Raw genomic sequence first — 12,859 nt, 5'->3', positions numbered from 1 at the left:
TAAATGAATGCAAATCTTATAATTTAATTTAAATACCACATTAAGAAAAGCCATGGGTGTTCAAGTTTGTGTTCAAATGTGTGTTTACTTTATGTTATGGTTTTGTATTATGGTACTAATTAATTTTTCTTGTCTGAATGTATTTGATAAGTAAATGTACATTTTACAAAACGTTAATAATAATAATAAAAACAACAACAACTAACTATTCGTGTTTGCTGGGGGGCTCAAAAGAACGAGTTTAGAAATGACACGTGAATGCAGCATCGTTGCCTCACGACGTTTGCGTCAGCGGCATTGTTGCTCTCTGCTCGCGGCCCGTCGTGGATTCGCCCGCAGGAAACGTTACCCACCTTTCTATCAACAGGGGGAAAATGCTAGCTTTTGCAATCGCCTGATGTTTGTTTTTCTCGTTATCCCTTAAATAGCGAATCCCTTTTTTGTTTTAAATCCTTGCTTGGTTAGCACAAAGCGAAAATGAACTCCAGCACGCACGTCATTCAGGTGACGAACGTCTCCCCGAGCACGACCTCCGAGCAGATGCGGACTCTGTTCGGGTTCCTCGGAAACATAGAGGAGCTCAAACTGTTTCCACCTGAGTGAGTATTGTGAAGAACAAAATCGGTAAAACGTTATCCGTCGTAGCTTACACGCGGTCCACGCTGGGCTTCTCTTGAGGCCTGTTAGGGTCGAGCAGGCCTCGCTGCACGGTATGCTAATGCTAACGCTAACGTTTCCCCGCGCCTTTAACGTCAGTGAACGCAGCAGTCATGAGGGACCCACACCGGCGAATCTCCTGTTGTGTGTTTATGTGAGGGATTCAACACAGATTTGAGTTTACCTTTCATTCACAGATATGTACAGGGTTCGCACGGGTGCTGGAAACACTTAAAAACACTTTTGTGATTTTGAATAAAGTGTTACAACTTCAAATGTATGTTATATGGGCCAGCATATATCATATCTCCATATATCAGATCTCCATATTTGAGAGACTGAAAAGAAGCATTTTCTGACATTTATGCATGAAGAAATGTAACAGAATAAATGAAAAAAGAGACTTTTTACTATTAATAATACATAGGTGGTGACTGTACTACTGTCGATTTATTAGTCGACTAATCGTTGCATCTTTAAAGGCAAGTTTATTTACAAACATGAGACATTGTCACGAAACGTAATTTTGGTTGTTTATAGGACAATAACATCTAATTTAATGTGATGGACGCGCAAAAATAAGTATACTGAATAGGCGTGTGCTATATGGCCTTAAAAATTATCCCAGATTTTATTTATACAAAATCCGATTTTCGATTTTTATAGATTTTTCTTAAAACTACAAAAGACAAAGTATTTTCATATTATTAAAATGACACAACAAACATGAATAAAGTGCCAAACATTCACACTTTCACCAGACTTCATTAATGTAAAGCATCCCTGATTAAAACTATTTTGCATCACAACCAAACTTATTTGCATGAAAAATAAAATCATACATGAGGTCCTTCTGTAATGTCTTGAGCAGAGGGGGACCGGAGCCGTAGACTACTGTTTTTACCCAAGTTAAAGGAAAAATCCATTTCCATTTTTTCGCGTTGTCCAAAATTTTAAATTGATTAATCTCCCAGCCCTACTCTGGAATATTGTATACAAATATTTAGTTTACCACGGCTGTAAGGTGCTGGAATATGCACTTTGAAATGTGTGAAAAGTGCTTGAATTCTACTTTGGTAAAGGTGTAGGAATAACAGCTAATTTAATGGGATGAACAAGTGCAATAACAAACAGCTTTTCAGCTGCTCACTGCTCCTTTTAGGATGGATTAAAGGCAGAAGTTGAATATCAATGCATTGCACTAACAATTGTTTGTGACCACTGAACAATACAGGCTAAAGTTTTTTAAAGTTTAATCAGTCAACTGTTACTTGTTTGTGATTAAGCCAAAAACATCCTAGGACTTTGACTAAAGATTGTTTATTGTCAGTTAATCTGCCTGTTATTTTTGATTCATCGTTGCGCCCCACAATGTCAGAAAATAATTTAAAAGGTCCCATAATGTTAGTTAAGATGTAGAAATGGTCTAAAACGGAAAGTTCACAATGATTTCTATAAACACACAAATGTGAATCGTTAAATTTGCTGAAAATAGCCCGATGTTACGCACATAATTTTTGTTATAAATGACTGTTACAATCATCATAATTGATTATCAAAGTTGATGTCGATGTAATTGTTTAAGCCCTGTTTAAGCTACTGTCTTTCTGCTTTACATCACTGTAAATTGAATAATTTGTGTATTTTCTCCCTGTTATCTGACATTTTGTAGATCTAGCAGTTCATTGATTAGTTGAAGAAGTACTTGTCAGATTAAGCAACAATGTAAAAAAACCATTAGATGCAGCCCTAGTAAAACAAGTAAAAACAAATGTACTTAGCACTAATTATGTTCAAGACTTCCTGTTAGCAATCCTTTGGGTTCCCTTCATCTCACTTGGGATGCTAATGAGCTACTGCAATACATTTTCTACAGTATTTTAACATTGACTAGTGGGAAATAATTGTTCTCTGCTTTGTATTTTCCTGTATCGAATTACACCTGGCTTCTCAGCAGGTAGGACATGTCGAGGACTGTAACGGCAACAACAAAGGTTCAAATTGACAGTGATCTTTGATTCATAAGATTGTGGATGAGAGTTGGTACAACACACTGTAAAAAGTGTTTCTAAGATAAATTGTTGATGTAAGCAGAGGATGTAGCAGTCAGAGAGGGGATGAAACTGTACAGTCCATTATTAAGTTAAAATTCATTCTGGTCAGTTTGAAGAAGGCTTGTTGGGTCTGCTTGTTTGTATTCTTTGCACAACATATCTGTATTTTCTTCCAGTGACTCTCCCTTGCCTGTGACTTCACGTGTCTGTTTTGTAAAGTTCCTTGAGTCTGAGTCGGTGGGAGTTTCCCAACACCTGACGAACACCGTCTTCGTGGACCGAGCCTTGATAGTGGTCCCTTTTGCTGAAGGTGGGTGTCTGTTTTATTCTTGTCTCGCTCACGTGGCTATCACTGAACATGCATCACAATGTGTAGGTTGTTTTTGATAGAATTGCAAACACTATGTGACCAAGCAAAAATTCGCTAAGCTTTTCAGTGCTTGGCATTTCTTGGCATTTAAAAGGGAAATGTGCATTTTTGTCCATGTCTGACAATCTAGCTGTAAACTTCTCTCTCTGTTATTTGTGTTGTGGTTTTCATAGTGGACAAGTCATTTGCAGAGAGCCCCTTCCTTGCTGACTGAAAGTGGTCCTCTGCTGCCATCAGGAGATTAGAAAAAATAATGGCACCAGGCTCGCAAGCCCCCTTCTCTCTCTTGTTCTGCAGTAAAATATTAACTCTTTATTTTTTTCTCTCTGATCAAGGCATCTTTTCTTTAAAAATTAGCCACACAACTCGTAAGCGAAATGATGGGGTGGTGGGAGAGGGTGCAGGGCAATCTCAATTCCTCACATGTTAAAAGAAAGTTCATATTTTTAAAATGAAATGTATGTCTATTGGTAGGCATGCACCAGACTAGGGATGCCCCGAGCAGATCTGCTGGATTGGCATCAAGGCAGATCAAGACATTTAAAAAAGAAGAAATTCTGATTCTGTTTATATTTGAACCTTTTGCATTCTGGGTACGCCAGTTGACAAAATGTCCCATTGTGCCATTACATATCAACAGTGAATTTAGTGAGCAGGCTGCATTACAAAAGGAAATCCAAGGGCTAAAGACATTTTAATTGGCTCAGATTGGGAGAAAAAATGTTCGGGACATCCCTACATCAGCACAAAGCATGCAGGATAGATCAACTAATAAGCTGTGCATGCTAGAATAGATTTTGACGGCGTGTGCCATTATCTACACAGTTACATTGAGCAGATATTGTGGGAGTTGATAATCATATAATTTGGTTATATTAGTCATGGGCACACAAACTGCCTTTGGCATTTACTTGCTTCATGTGCCAGAATCTAGTATTATTTTACACTGTGCATCTGTGTTTCCAAATTTTCACTAACACACAAGATAAATGTAGTATTAAGCCTCTGCTTGATGTTGCAGTAAAAATGCATTTTATATTGACCCTCTCCACACATGACTCTGAAAGAGTTGAGTGAATCTCACGTTAACAGTGGTGTTTCTTTTGTTGTTGTGTTTTACAGTTCTTTTTCCTGGTTCAGCCAGCCCTATATACCAGGCCCTGCTGAAAATGCCACCAACAGTTTTGTCTTCTGCAGCCTTATCCTGTTTCTCAAGTGTCCTTTCTGTTTGTGTGTGTGTGTGTGTGCGTGTGTGTGTGTGTGTGTGTGTGCGTCTCTCTCTCTCTCTCTCTCTCTCCCCCCCTTTTTAAAATGTAAAAATGTCAGATTAAAAAATAGCCTGTTTTCAGATTGCACCATGGATGATCATCTCCATAAGATTTTCCCTTTTGATTTTACTGTTTGGTTTCTTCAGCTTTGGGCACATTTGTTATGATTTTATCACAGCTTTTGCTGGTAATAGCCCATAACTGTTTAGTGCAGTTTATCTTTCACATTGTTTAGTGTGCTTAGTGAAATACTGTTGGCTAAAACCTAGCAGTGCTTTAGCTTGTTAGAAATACTTAATCTAGTTGCTGGGTAAGTTATTTTTCTTTTTTTTCTGTGGTGGGATTGTACAAATTAACCACCAGCAAAAGCCCAGAAAAGGTAATATGTCTGAACCTTTTCTGTTTTTGTATTGGTAATGGTAAGTGATGTTGAAATGTACCCTTGTCTACACCCAAATCATGAACTTTGTTTTCTGTATCTCAATGTTTTTGTGTGCTTTATAGCGAAGCAGCCGGCACGAGTCGCTTGTTCATAAAACATCTAATGAAAGTTGAGAGCACATCCCACGGGACAACTGGCTGTGCTTGCTTACGTTTGGTTCATGACTTAAAAAACAAGTACAGGTGATAAAAATCTTGGCAGTGTTGACCACAGTGTGTATTGTGACTTATAAACTCATAGCTGCTAATTCTACAATCATACTTTCACAAAAGAAAAGTCAGGGATCAAGATTTACAGACAAGACAAAAAAGTGGATTTTTTTAAAATCATTTTTCATTTTTATTTTTGTACTACAGAGTAGTTAGACTAAGGTGGCTTGTCTGCAAGTCTTGTCTGAGTGTTTTTCAATGTTTGCTTGGCGCATGTACTGAAATGTTGTTGTTTTTCTCCAGGAGTCATTCCTGATGAATCAAAAGCTATGTCGCTGCTGGCTCCAGCCAATGCCGTGGCAGGAATGATGCCTGGGGGAGGCCTCCTTCCAACACCCAATCCTCTGGCAACAGTGAGTTTAGATATTAAGTTTGATTTTAAAAATCTTACACTGTGTCCATGATCATTTTGGGTTTCTTTTTTCTATTGCCATGAGTTGATATGAGCTTAAACATAACTAATTGTAAGCTAAATGATAGTTTATGTAGTATTCAAAATGTCTTTACACTTCCCTAAGTCCTCACCATTTTCTAAAACATGCCATATGTAGATCATACTCAGGCACTGGAGGATGGTCTGGCTATCATGAATTACTGACAGAACAGCTTTTCATTAAGTAAGACCGATTTTAAAAATAAATCAAATTTAAAATAATTATTCAGGTTTTAGGAACGCGCTGCTGATAAGACATGATACTGTGTTGCAACTGCTCGATGCTAAATATAATTTTGTGGCAAGTGCTGTTAATTTAGTTCTGCAGATTTTAAGTGGCGCACTCACACTGTCCATTCGCACCGGGCCCAAGCACACTCAACGGCTAAAGTCTAGTTTGTTTGATGCGCGTGTGCGAGCGCGATCATTGGTGGCGACTTTTTTTTTTCTAAATGCCGCCGAACAATTTGCGGTGGTCTGATGTGGAGGTGGAGTGTTACTTCATATTTGGTCAGATGAAATGTTCAAAGACAGTCAGACAAAACTAAATCTCAGAGGGGTGATGACGTATAAGCAAAAAGCATTAGAGCTGGGGCTCAGATGATGTCAAGTAATGTGAATGCAAGCAGGCCTGGGCCGCGGGGGAAGGGTGGGGGGCAATAGCGCTAAAGCACAGCACGGATCATGTGGGCCAAGTGTGAGTGCACCCTAAGACTGTCTGTGTTTGTTATTTCAGATGGGAGGGACGCCCTTCGGAGGTCTTGGAGCTCCCAGCATGGAGCAGATGGCTGCCATGGGAATGCAGGGCCCTAACATGAACCCCCAGGTAAGAACTTGAACAGTCACATTCATAGTTGCAGCATATTAAAATAAAATCTCTTTTTAATTGTTATACCCTCCTCCTCTTTTTCAGGCTCTTTCTGCAGACTTTCTGAAGCTCATGCAGTCCATGGACCCCAAGTAAGAAACTATATACACTCATCCAGTGAGCCTAAATATTTCTTGGGAGAAAAAAAAACTAAATAGCTGATGCGCTTTCAGACTGAATCCATTGGCGGCCGGACTGAACTTGAATCCAGGGATGAAGAATGATGGCTCCAATAAGGAGATTGAAGAGGCCATGAAGAGAGTCAGAGAGGCGCAGTCTCTCATCTCTGCAGCCATCGAACCAGGAAGTGAGTTTTACATATCCTCATGACCTCTTTGCAGAAAAAGAAACTTTTATTTAGCAGTTTATAGTAAATTATGATGAGTGAAAACGCTGGTATCCTGTTTAATCATCGAGCTGGAATCGAAGCATTTGAGCAGTGAGAGTAAAAATAGGATTTTACTGGACAAAAGTTGTTTTATACCCTTGTTATGTCAGTAGGTGGTGGTAATTAGCTGCGAATTCACTTCGGACCAGAGTTAGTGTGGTGCAGGGCCGTACGAAGACCTTTTGAGTGGCAGGGGCTATGACCTCTCCTCTGCACAGACTCTGACACAGACATGTGAACTGCTTTTATCTGGATCATAATATGCAAATATACATAACTATATTTCTGTGGGTATAGTAAAGTCTTTTTTTTTTTTTTTTTAAACTTTAATGTTTCTTGGAACTGAATAATCACAATCGCATTTGAAGTTTGTAGCGTGATCAGGCTGACATTAATGCGATTAAGACCTCTTTTATCTCTATTATGGGGCACATTAGAGCCACCCACTCCCTTTGATCTGCAGAAATACCTTTTATATATGACTGAAATAACGTTTTGGCACGGAAATGACAGACCTTGTCTTTTGCATATTCTCGTATTTGTTTGGACAATCTTTAACCATGCCAGGTGCCTGACAACAGTAACAACGGTAACAATACTGCAGCTGGACCAGAAGGCTGTTATTTAACACAGTTTAATGAGACTAATCAGTAGGGATGTAAGGATACACGTATCTGAACTCACGATTGGATTCGATTCACAATACAATGTTTTTAACAAAAATTGATAATCTACAAAATATATGGGCTATTCTCTTATCTTTTCTTTTTCAAGTTAAAGAATGATTATTTCCGAGGTACAAAGTGCAAAACAGTGCACATTTCCTTTTCTTCTAAAAGCGACCGCTGCCATCTTTGCGCCGCTGTCAACAAAGTCAAACGTAGATAGCACCATGCTATTCATTTTTCATCTCTAAAATATGTGACGATTCAAATTGTTAATCGAACTGTCTCGAGGCATCGGTGCATCCCTAGCTCAGATTTCAGCATCAACCAGAGTCTGTGCCACGGATTGGCCTATGTATGGGAAACACTAATGTTTTGGTGCTGTTCAGCCTCAAAGCAAACGGCTGTAAATGATCCACTGCAGCCCTTTTTCCAGGTTAGTTATACTATAAAACCTTTGATGTGTTGTACAACTGTATAATTGTTGTATGGTAGCAGTTTCTTTAATTATGGTAAAATGTTGTTGTTTTTTCCACAATGAGCAGCATGTGCTCGCTCGTGCGTTACTGTTCTGCGCTCCATCCAAAATCCTCACTCTCTGCTCCTACTGAACCATACCATCAGAGAGTTGTTGCCCACATAACAGAACAAATATTTCATAGCTATGCCCTGGTAGATATTTAATTTTGTCATTGTTTTTGCAGATAAGAAAGATGACAAGCGCAAACATTCCCGCTCTCGTTCGCGATCACGGCGCAGGCGGTCCAGATCTCGCTCAAGACACAGGTAAAGACACCTGCATGACAAACTAACCTTAAAGATATGAACCAAATGAACTCTGGTGTCCCCATAAGAAATGGACATTGCATTTTATCTCTGGCTATGTATTAAAATGTGACACTGCTTAATTTTGGCAGACGTTCAAAGAGCAGGTCCCGGCGTAGGTCCCATTCAAGGAGCAGGAGGAGGTCCAAGAGCCCACGAAGGAGGAGGACCCACTCCCGAGATATTAGAGGCCGGCGCAGTAGATCTAGGTCAGTATCTCCACTGTTGTTGAACGTTTCAAATACGCAGAATTTGATCTGTAGTTGTAGACTGGATTTGATTTTTTTTAAACCTGCCACTTTCTGAATGCACAGTAGTTTATGAAATACAATACATTAAAATACAATATACAATACAATCACTTGCAAGAGCTGCCACTACATCCAGTTTTTGTTTCATGCAATGTGCTACTGTTTGCGAATGTTGTTGACCTTGCTTGTGTCTTCATCAGGGAGAGGAGGAAGGAGGAAAAGTCTAAGAAAAGGTCAAAGACGCCTCCGAAGAGCTACAGCAGTGCCAGGAGGTCTCGAAGCATTAGTCGGTGAGTTGCCTGAGCACTGTTTGTTATGGTCAATGACAATCATATACTGTATATAAAGATGGACGGCTTGACAGCTGCCTGAAAGTGAAGCCAAAACATCTCCACTGTTCTTTTTTTTTTCTGATAAGGTTGGTTTTTATTAATTATTTAATGCTAAAAAAAAACTGGGTCAAACATCATGATTGTGGGTGTATGGATGGGATGTCAATGAATTAACTCTTGCGCCCGTGTCTGGGATATTTTGGCGTCATTTCTGTACAGTGGGAGGAAGTGGAGACAAGTGGTCCTTCTTTATACAGTGCCTATAGAAAGTCATGATACTTCTTTGAAATAGTCACTTTCTGTTTTACAGCCCGAAATAACAATAAATTAAAATCTAGCATGATTTACACATTTTGCCATACAAGTTTTTTTTTTAATACATGTTTTGAAAATTTATAAACAATGACAAACTAAATAGCAGTGTTGGAAAAGTGAGTCCCCAGATTTAATATTTGGTGGAGGCACCTTTTGCTTTTTACAATTACAGCCTTCAGTCTGTTTGGATATGTCTCTACCAGCTTTGTGCACCTAGATTGGGAAATATTTCCCCCTTCTTCCTGCAGAACTGTTTTAGTTCAGTCAAATTCTGTGGTGAGCACCGGGCGATGGACTCTACTCTTCAAGTCCACCCAGAGATGTTCTGTAGGATTTGGGTCAGGGCTCTGATAGGCCACTCTAGGACATTCGCCTTCCTGTCCTTTAGCCACGGTGTTGTTTTTATGGGGGGGTATTTTGGGTCATTGTCATGCTGGAAGATGAACCACCTGCCCCATTTTCATGTGTCTAACAGAGGGCCACAGGTTTTCCTCAAGAATTTGGGTGGACTTGGCAGCATCCATTTTTCCTTAAATCCGGACCAATTGCCCAGTCGCTGCTGAAGAGAAACAAGCCCACAACATAATGCTGCCACTACCACGCTTCACTGTAGGGATGGTGTGTTTTGGATAGTGTGTTGTGTTTGGTTTCTGCCAAACATAACGCTTGGAGTTCAGCCCAAAAAGTTCAGTATTGGTCTGATCTGACCATATAACCTTTTGCCACATGGCATCAGAGTCTTAAATATGTTTTTTGGCGTACTGTAGACAAGACTCAGTGTGACATTTTTTCAGAAGAGGCTTCTTTCTTGCCACCTTGCCGTACATGTAGAACTTGTGAAATTGTTGTCACATGAACAGATCGACCAACCTCTGCCATTAAGACTTGTAACTCCTTCAAGGTCACCATGGGCCTCTTGACAGCTTCCCTGATCAATATTTTCCTGGCTCAGTCATCCAGTTTAGAGGGGAGGCCCGATCTAGGTGAGGTTTGGGTGGTGCCATATGTCTTCCACTTCTGGACAATACTCTGAACGGTACTCAGAGAGGGATAGTTGAAGCATCCCAGAGTTCTTTTGAAAGCATCTATCCAACCATGGTGAATAGTTTGTGTTACAATGCACTACTAGGAGTGGAATCCTCAAGGAACAGCTGATTCATTCTGAAGTAATCAAAAACATCACAATTGATGTCAGGTTGAGGCAAATTAACTTGGTGTGTAATTTCGAAGGTGATTGGTTATACCTGTTGATGTTTATAATGGTTATTCTAAAGGGAATCCTCACTTTTCTAACCCTGCTATTCTAGTTTTTCATTTTGTCGTAAGGCAAAATTTGAAAATCACGCTGAAATTATTTTTTTTTATGTATTATAATTTCAGTCTGTAAAACAAAAAAAGGGACACTTTCAAAAGGGCATCCTAACTTTCTATAGGCTTTATATGTTCTTCAAATGGCAGAAGCCGTAATTTGGCAAGAATGACAGGAATGTTAACTGTTATGTCTTTTATGTTGTGTCTCAGGAGGCACAGACGAAGCCGTAGTGCGTCTCGGTCCCCGAGGAAGAGGCTGTCCAGGTCGCCATCGCTCAGACGGTGCGTACTTGTAGTCCAACACATTTTTACACACTGTTAATTAAGTTGCATTTAGTGCAACAACTAAAAGTCATACATTTGTCACGTACAGTCACAAGAAAGAGAAGAAAAAGGACAAGGAGCGTGAAAAGGACCGGGATAGAGACAGGAGGGAGGTCAGGGAACGGAGCAGAGATGAAAGAGAACGTTCCAGCAGTAAGAAGAAAAAGAGCAAAGACAAGGAGAAGGAACGAGAACGAGAACGCACAAAGTCTGAAAGTGAGAAAGGAGACGTTAAGGTATGTTTTAGAGCATGAAATCAATAGTAATTTTGGAATTACTGGCAACTAATTGAACTTCCCCGTAGGTGGTTACATTTACTTTGACCTTTGCTGAAGCTTCTAACTTCCCTTTTTTTTTAAAACTCCTTTAAATTGACAGGTGACTCGGGATTATGATGAAGAGGAGCAAGGTTATGACAGTGAAAAGGAAGGAGAGGAGGATGATGATGAGAGGAAGAGCGACTCTGACTCTGCCTCATCCCCCAAAGGCCAAGAGGAGGTGGAGAGATCTGAGGGCCAAAACCCCAAGAAGTCCAAACTGAATGGAGACGACCACCATCAGGAAGACATGGAGATGAGCGACTAAGAACATCCTGAACCAGACCTTGTTATCTTTCCACTGTTCCTCTTTTATATTTTTAATATAGGCCACAACATGTCTGTGCCTGATCACTTATAGTTCAAAGGATTTGTTGTCTTAACTGTAGAAACATTGGGGAAGGAAAGCAGTCAATTTTTTTGTAACGAAAAGGACTAAAATATGAATAATAGGAGACATGGTTTTAAATTGTCATTGCTGTACTTTTTTAAGATCCTGTTAACTTTTCTTTTTGTTGCCTTTATGTTCAAACTCTGTCTTCCTGACAGTAGAATACACAGCATTTCCCACTAAAATGCTATCTATGTAAATATTTTACTAGTCGGGATGGAGTCCTTTTCTTCCTTCAGACCACCCAGCACCGACGTAATGGTTATTTTTTGGTTGCTGAACTGTTTTGCGTTAACTGTAATGCACCAAGTCGTGTTTCCGCTGACCTTCCTATTTACAACCCTTTGTAAGTGTACACTGTAGATTGAAATGTGTTGTTGCAATGATATACAATAGGTTTTCCAAAGGAAACTAATAAAATTGTGTCAAATTGTCAACTTGTTTTTTCACTGAAAGGAGGGGGAAAGTTCCTGCAACTTAATCACTTTCTGTAACTTCCTGGTATCTTCATTGGACATAAAATGATGAATTGGTTTAAACTTGTGTTTTTTATATGAAACAAGGTGGTTCAGGGGGTCTCAGTTCTATCATTAAGCCAACCAGTTGTCCGCTGAAATCTCTACCTAACAACACTAGCATATAGCATACTATAATGACTTTATGACATAAATATAACTTTTATGACACTAAAAGTCATAGTATAGTATGAGTAAAAATCAGTCATAGTATACTATGCTGAACAAGTCCATTAAAGTTATAGTTTGACGGAAAGTAAAACAATTAATTATATAGTATATTGAAAAAGGTCTTGGTGTAGTATGCATGTAAGTAAAAAGTTTCTAGCTCTCGTGTGTTATTATTCTGTAATGAATCTTGTATTGGGTTAATCACTCAGTTCATTCTTTTGTGCTTTGTTCCCACCACATTTATCTGAATAGTGTTGAATTGATAGTGTAGCCAAAGGAATTATCACAAACTAACTTACATTTATTATACATGATTATTAAGATAAAGTGTGTTGCTGTTAAAACTCTTAAGTGGTGATGAAGTCTTTAGATGTATGTTCTTAAAAAAAGGTCTTTCCTACAAAGTATTTGTCCCAAAGCGAACGCAGTGAAATCTAAAGGTTTGAGGGGCATTGGCACGTGGAGCGGGAACATCTTGGACTACAGCGATGAACCGGTTGCCAGGGAGCAAACCACAGAGATGTGGAATTCACTCCTAGGATGCTAGCTGGGATACACTTGACACTGCTGCAGAAATGTGCATCACCCCTCCTGTTTGTTGTTAAGTCAATATATCCCTTTGTCGCAGTAACGAGGTGTTCAGGGATGCATACTTGCTCTTCAGAGTTTATTGTGGCTTTTATTGCTGTTGTTGAATTTAGTTGTCCCAGACATTTCTCTGTGAACACTGAAATAACTGGAAAAGACAACCAA

General features: G+C 39.4%; 1 protein-coding gene across 2 annotated transcripts; it reads left to right on the top strand.

Annotated features, from left to right (window-relative positions):
• Positions 1-286: 286 nt before the first annotated feature.
• On the top strand, positions 287-11,851 carry LOC310966651 (uncharacterized protein). Of its 2 annotated transcripts, XM_083940458.1 has the most exons (12): positions 287-599; positions 2,888-3,021; positions 5,244-5,353; positions 6,170-6,259; positions 6,347-6,393; positions 6,475-6,608; positions 8,059-8,140; positions 8,272-8,388; positions 8,631-8,720; positions 10,599-10,670; positions 10,762-10,948; positions 11,091-11,851. In XM_083940458.1, the coding sequence occupies exons 1-12, from the start codon at positions 478-480 to the stop codon at positions 11,295-11,297; spliced, it is 1,392 nt and encodes a 463-aa protein (XP_083796584.1). In that variant the 5' UTR covers positions 287-477; the 3' UTR covers positions 11,298-11,851. The 2 variants fall into 2 exon arrangements, with proteins under 2 accessions (XP_083796584.1, XP_083796585.1); XM_083940459.1 differs by lacking the exons at positions 287-599; positions 2,888-3,021 and adding an exon at positions 3,105-4,973.
• The last annotated feature ends 1,008 nt before the right edge of the window (positions 11,852-12,859 follow it).

This window comes from Echiichthys vipera (genome assembly GCF_963691815.1).
Source record: "Echiichthys vipera genome assembly, chromosome: 3".
Classification (NCBI taxonomy): domain Eukaryota; kingdom Metazoa; phylum Chordata; class Actinopteri; order Perciformes; family Trachinidae; genus Echiichthys; species Echiichthys vipera.
This window is presented reverse-complemented; position numbering and strand designations above follow the sequence as displayed.